The following is a 5,946-nucleotide window of genomic DNA, read 5'->3' as shown; positions in this document are numbered from 1 at the left end:
GAGCCAAAGTCCCGGAGAAGGTAGGCTATTCTCGCTGCTGGGATCAGCTCCTGAGCCATGGGGGCCGACAGACATCTCATAGCCTGCTCAGTCACAGCCAGATACCGCATTGAAGTCTCCCAGAACAATGCGAATATCTCGCCGGGGGCAATCGTCTGCCACAGATGCAAGTTTGGCGTATAACGCCTCTTTCACATCAATTTTACATACATCGGTAGGAGAATATACAGCAATAAGAGATATGAAGCCAAAAGCATGCTTCAGTCTCAATGCCATAGTACGCTTATCAGGTGGTGAACATCGCTGCGGCCCAACCAGTAATAGGTGTACCCACCCATACTGATCGTGCCGCCACCAGATCTTCTCACCTCTGAGAGGGCAGCCACCTCTACTCCCAGTCGCTTCAATTCCCACGGTAGCAGAGGTAACCTCTCATCTTGCCGCACGAACCGGATGTTCCAAGCGCCTACCCAGAAAGCACGCCTGAGGTTAAGCCTCGGGTGGTAACTTCAGGTGCATGCCACTTCCGCCGAAGCTGCCCCAAATAAAGGGGGTCGGCCCGGCTAATAGGCCCGCCCATCTGCCTGTAGGGTTCCCGAGGGCATTGCCCCACAAGCTTCATGGTGGGTTGGCGCCTGCCGGGGTGCAGGCGGGACGACATTTGCCTTCCCAGCAGGACCCACAGCCCGGCTTGCTTGCTGGGTGGGAGGGACAACACCTATTTATTTCAGACATTGCCGGTGGGTCTTTCTGCGGGGAAGAGGACTACCAAGGCCCACCTCCGCCATGCCACCCCATTACCCCAGGGTGGCTAGGGGGCAGGAGTTGGTACGGAGCCATACATACATACATACATACATACATACAAACACACACACACACACACACACACACATTTTACAACTCATATATATGAATGTGTTTATAGTTACTATTATTTCAAGTCTTCTTTGTCGGCAAAAGTAAGATCAATTCATTTGATAAACAGGAGTACGTCTTTTAACATGTATTTCAATACAACATGAAGCATGAGATGTATTCACCCTCTACAGCCAGTGACGTTTTTAAACACAAGGTCCTCTTTATTTCTCCCCTTTCGCCTCCCACTTTCAGCATGGCTTCCTTTTATTCGTCTAGTAGCCTCGGCCCCGCTGTCTCTGCTTACTGCCAGGCGCTCTTCGTGGGGGGCATGGCCGGCTTGGGCGCCGCGGCGACCGGGGGCGTGACCACGTCGCTCTTCTCGAGCAGCATCGAGGGGGGACGGCACGGCCACAGCTCCTTCTCCAGGTTCTGCAGCGCCACTCGGAAAGTCCTGTGCAGTGCCACCTTGGTCTTCGACGCCGCCTTGACCAGGGCGTACGAGGTGGCGAGGGGCAGGTGGTGGACCTATGGGAGGGCAGGTCATTAGATGGAGAAGGGGCGGCAGACGACTTGCTTTACTCAACGTATATATGCAATGTCTGTACATAAATACGTATGTGTGAGTGAGTGTTTGAATGCGTTACAGTAGTACCTACACCAGCATCATACTCACACACATCAGGTACTGTATGACGAAAGCTGGTCCGCGGTTGCTTCCATGGTAGCAGTGGACCAGCACGTTCCTCTTCCTCTTCCTAAGCGTCTCGATGAACCGGTTCACATCCGACATGTAAGGCGTGATGTCCAGCCCTTCTGTGATGCCGATGTTGATGCATAACCTGGGGGATAGACAGGCGTTTGGAGGGAATCCCCGATAAATGGTGGGCGTGAACTGAGGACTGATTTGCCAAACTGATACAAACTCCTTTGGAAAAGGACACCAGCTAAACGGAAACCTTATGAACATAACAAAGAAGTGGAAACTTAAAAAGCTGAGAAAGCTGGAAATCGTCACAGAGATTAGAAGCCGAGCAGCGATGAGAAGGGACCTGACGGAAGTCGCAGTGAGCCCGCTCACCTGGACCTGTGATGCGCGATCTGCAGGGGGCACGTGCATGGGCAGATGGACTTCTTTTCCGCAGGGACTTCAAAGGGGCGCAAGCTGGAGAGATCGACGATGCCCTCGATGCTGAGGCGGCACAGGATCGGCTCGCAGTACGCGGCCTTGATGTTCCCCAGATAAAGCATGTCCAGAACCTAAAGGGCATTGTTGAGAAGGTGACACTAAAGACAAAGCACGAAGCAGGGACGTCTATGACAGAAAATGGACATAAATGTACACAAACAAAAACTTATTACACTAACCCTTGTGATATTCTCGTCCGAATATCGATAATTTCGCTGAGTAAGATCTATGGAAGAGTCGCTCAGATGTCTGGACACTGGCGGAGGCACCACCTGCTCCCCCGCCCCCGCTCTCGCCGCGTCGCCATCGTACTTATGGTTTTGAGCCGCGCCGCCGCTGCCCTTACGCTCTTGCTGCGCTTTCTCCTTCTCCTCTTGCGAAATCCTGCGGCTCTCGATCGCTAGGGTCTCCTTGGACTTGAATCCCTGGGAGCCTCGTATACTGCCTGCCACCACGCCCTCCTTCCTGCTGAGCCCCTGGGAATCCCTTCTTTTGTCGACGGCGAAGGCTTCCCGACAGACGCCGGCCTGAGACCCCCTTCTGCTGCACAGGGACGCGCTTCCTTTCTCGCTGTCGCTGACGGCACTGCTCCTTTTGTATGCTATGAAATCTGTCTCTCCTTCGCTACAGCGTGATCTACTTCTGTTGCCGCTGCTGCCTCCAGAACCCCTTCTGTTGTCGACCGAGAATTCTTGTCGGCCAATGCTGCCTCCAGAACTCTTTCTGTTATTGACAATGAACTCGGGTCTCACCGCGCTACCTCTGGATCCTCTTCGGTTGTCATACTCAGCTCTGCTGCTGCCCTCGCCAGAGCCTCTCCTAGTGTCTGCAACGGATTCAAATCTGCCATAACTGCCCCCAGAACTCCGTCTGTTGTCACCAGCGCATCCCTGCCGCTGGCCGTTGCTGCCCCCAGAACCGACCCTAACCTCGGCCGCAAAGTCGTGTAGGGTCCCCGAATCCCTTCTAGGGTCGTCCGCGAGGAAGTCTCTCCCGCCGCCGCCGCACGAACTTCTTCTGCTGTTGTTTCCGGGGTCTCCTCGCGGACTCTGACTCTGGGAAGGTCTCCCGCAGTCGACTGAGAGCAAATCTCCGTTCTGGAAGCTTCGTTGATGACTCACAACCTGGTAAACGAATGCTTCATTATCACTATGTTAAAATCAATTTCATTATTTCAGCCCAGGCTATTACTTTCATGCTTGCTTGGTGCGGTAGCCAGCCCCTCAACCCAACTGATCGGTTCACCTAAAATGTCCGATTTTTAAAAATGTGCAGTCCCTAATGAAGTACATTCTTAAAAAAAAAAAAAAAAAAAAAAAAAAAAAAAAAAAAAAAAAAAAAAAAAAAAAAAAAAAAATATATATATATATATATATATATATATATATATATATGTATATATATATATATATATATATATATATATATTATATATATATATATATATATAATATATAATGTATATATATATATATATATATATATATATATATATAATATATATTATTATTTGTATATATGTATATATATATAATATATATATATATATATATATATATATATACATTTTACAATATATAATATATATATATATATATATTATATATATATACATATATTTATTATAATATTTTTTATATTATATAATACATATATATTATATATTATTTATATAACTAATATATTATATATATTATATATAATCCCTATATTTTATATATATTATATATATATATAAAATATTTTTTTTTTTTTTTTTTTTTTTTTTTTTTTTTTTTTTTTTTTTTTTTTTTTTTTTTTTTTTAAGAATGTACTTCATTAGGGACTGCACATTTTTAAAAATCGGACATTTTAGGTGAACCGATCAGTTGGGTTGAGGGGCTGGCTACCGCACCAAGCAGCATGAAGTAATACCTGGGCTGAAATAATAAAATTGATTTTAAACATAGTGATAATAAAGCATTCGTTTACCAGGTTGTGAGTCATCAACGAAGCTTCCAGAACGGAGATTTGCTCTCAGTCGACTGGGGGAGACCTCCCAAGTCAAGTCCGCGAGGAGACCCCGGAAAAAACAGCAGAAGAATTTTCGTGCGGCGGCGGCGGGAGAGACTTCCTCGGGGACGACCCTAGAAGGGATTCGGGGACCCTACACGACTTTGCGGCCGAGGTTAGGGTGGGTTCTGGGGCAGCAACGGCCAGCGGCAGGATGCGCTGGTGACAACAGACGGAGTTCTGGGGGCAGTTATGGCCGATTTGAATCCGTTGCAGACACTGGGAGAGGCTCTGGCGAGGGCAGCAGCAGAGCTGAGTATGACACCGAAGAGGATCCAGAGTTACGCGGTGAGCCCCAGTTCATTGTCAATAACAGAAAGAGTTCTGGAGGCAGCATTGGCCGACAAGAATTCTCGGTCGACAACAGAAGGGTTCTGGAGGCAGCAGCGGCAACAGAAGTAGATCACGCTGTAGCGAAGGAGAGACAGATTTCATAGCTAAAAAAGGAGCAGTGCCGTCAGCGACAGCGAGAAAAGGGAACGCGTCCCTTGCAGCAGAAGGGGGTCTCAGGCCGGCGTCCTGTCGGGAAGCCTTCGCCGTCGACAAGAAGGGATTCCAGGGGCTCAGCAGGAAGGAGGGCGTGGGGGCAGGGAGTATACGAGGGTCCCAGGATTCAGTCCAAGGAGACCCCGCGATCGAGAGCCGCAGGATTTCGCAAGAGGAGAAGGAGAAAGCGCAAACAAGAGCTAAGGGCAGCGCGGCGCGGCTCAAAACCATAAGTACGATGGCGACGCGGCGAGAGCGGGGCGGGGGGCAGGTGGTGCCTCCGCCATGTTCCAGACATCTGACGACTCTTCCATAGATCTTACTCAGCGAAATTATCGATATTCGGACGAGAATATCACAAAGGGTTGTGTAATAATTTTTGTTTGTGTACATTTTGTCCATTTTCTGTCATAGACGTCCCGCTTCGTGCTTTTGTCTTTAGTGTCACCTTCTCAACAATGCCCTTTAGTTCTGGACATGCTTTATCTGGGGAACATCAAGGGCCCCGTACTGCGAGCCGATCCTGTGCCGCCTCAGCATCGAGGCATCGTCGATCTCTCCAGCTTGCGCCCCTTTGAAGTCCCTGCGGGAAAAAAAGTCCATCTGCCCATGCACGTGCCCCCTGCAGATCGCGCATCACAGGTCCAGGTGAGCGGCTCACTGCGACTTCCGTCAGGTCCCTTCTCATCGCTGCTCGCTTCTAATCTCTGTGACGATTTCCAGCTTTCTCAGCTTTTAAATTTCCACTTCTTTGTTATGTTCATAAGGGTTTCCGTTTAGCTGGTGTCCTTTTCCCAAAAGGGGTTTGTATCAGTTTGGCAAAACATCCTCAGTTCACGCCCACCATTTATCGGGGATTCCCTCCAACGCCTGTCTATCCCCAGGTTATGCATCAACATCGGCATCACAGAAGGGCTGGGCATCACCCCTTTCATGTCGGATGTGAACCGGTTTTCGAGACGCTTAGAAGAGGAAGAGGAACGTCTGGGCCACTGCTACCCTGGAAACAACCGCGACCACTTTCGTCATACAGTACCTGATGTTTTGTGAGTATGATGCTGGTGTAGGTACTACTGTAACGCATTCAAACCTCACTCACACATACGTATTTATGGGACAGACTTGCATATATACGTTGAGTAAGCAAGTCCCTCTGCCGCCCCTTCTCCATCTAATGACCTGCCCTCCCATAGGGCCACCACCTGCCCCTCGCCACCTCGTACGCCCTGGTCAAGGCGGGGTCGAAAACCAAGGTGGGACTGCACAGGACTTTCCGAGTGGCGCTGCAGAAACCCGGGGAAGGAGCTGTGGCCGTGCCGTCCCCCTCGATGCTGCCGAGAAAGCGACGTGGTCCGCCCCCG

At 49.2% G+C, this 5,946-nt stretch overlaps 1 protein-coding gene and 1 pseudogene across 1 annotated transcript; one reads left to right on the top strand and one right to left on the bottom strand.

Moving 5' to 3' along the window:
• Nucleotides 1–1,056: 1,056 nt before the first annotated feature.
• On the bottom strand, nucleotides 1,057–3,866 carry LOC119596167. Its single transcript, XM_037945343.1, has 5 exons — nucleotides 3,862–3,866; nucleotides 2,227–3,196; nucleotides 1,940–2,118; nucleotides 1,535–1,700; nucleotides 1,057–1,386 (listed from the first exon to the last, which is right to left on the bottom strand). The coding sequence occupies exons 1-5, from the start codon at nucleotides 3,864–3,866 to the stop codon at nucleotides 1,162–1,164; spliced, it is 1,545 nt and encodes a 514-aa protein (XP_037801271.1). The 3' UTR covers nucleotides 1,057–1,161.
• Nucleotides 3,867–3,949: 83 nt separating this feature from the next.
• LOC119596166 overlaps nucleotides 3,950–5,946 on the top strand; it is a 2,939-nt pseudogene continuing 942 nt past the window's right edge.

The sequence above is a fragment of the Penaeus monodon genome, chromosome 37, assembly GCF_015228065.2.
Source record: "Penaeus monodon isolate SGIC_2016 chromosome 37, NSTDA_Pmon_1, whole genome shotgun sequence".
Taxonomy (NCBI): Eukaryota; Metazoa; Arthropoda; class Malacostraca; order Decapoda; family Penaeidae; genus Penaeus; species Penaeus monodon.
The sequence above is the reverse complement of the archived record's forward strand: the minus strand, read 5'-3'. Positions and strand labels throughout refer to the sequence as shown.

Bases quoted from the DNA above. Each gene is read 5' to 3' on its own strand.
- LOC119596167 (XM_037945343.1), bottom strand. The intron at 2,119-2,226 runs GTTAGTGTAATA...AATGCCCTTTAG, and splicing joins CGGACGAGAATATCACAAGG to GTTCTGGACATGCTTTATCT. The intron at 1,387-1,534 runs GTGAGTATGATG...GCCCTCCCATAG, and splicing joins TCATACAGTACCTGATGTGT to GTCCACCACCTGCCCCTCGC.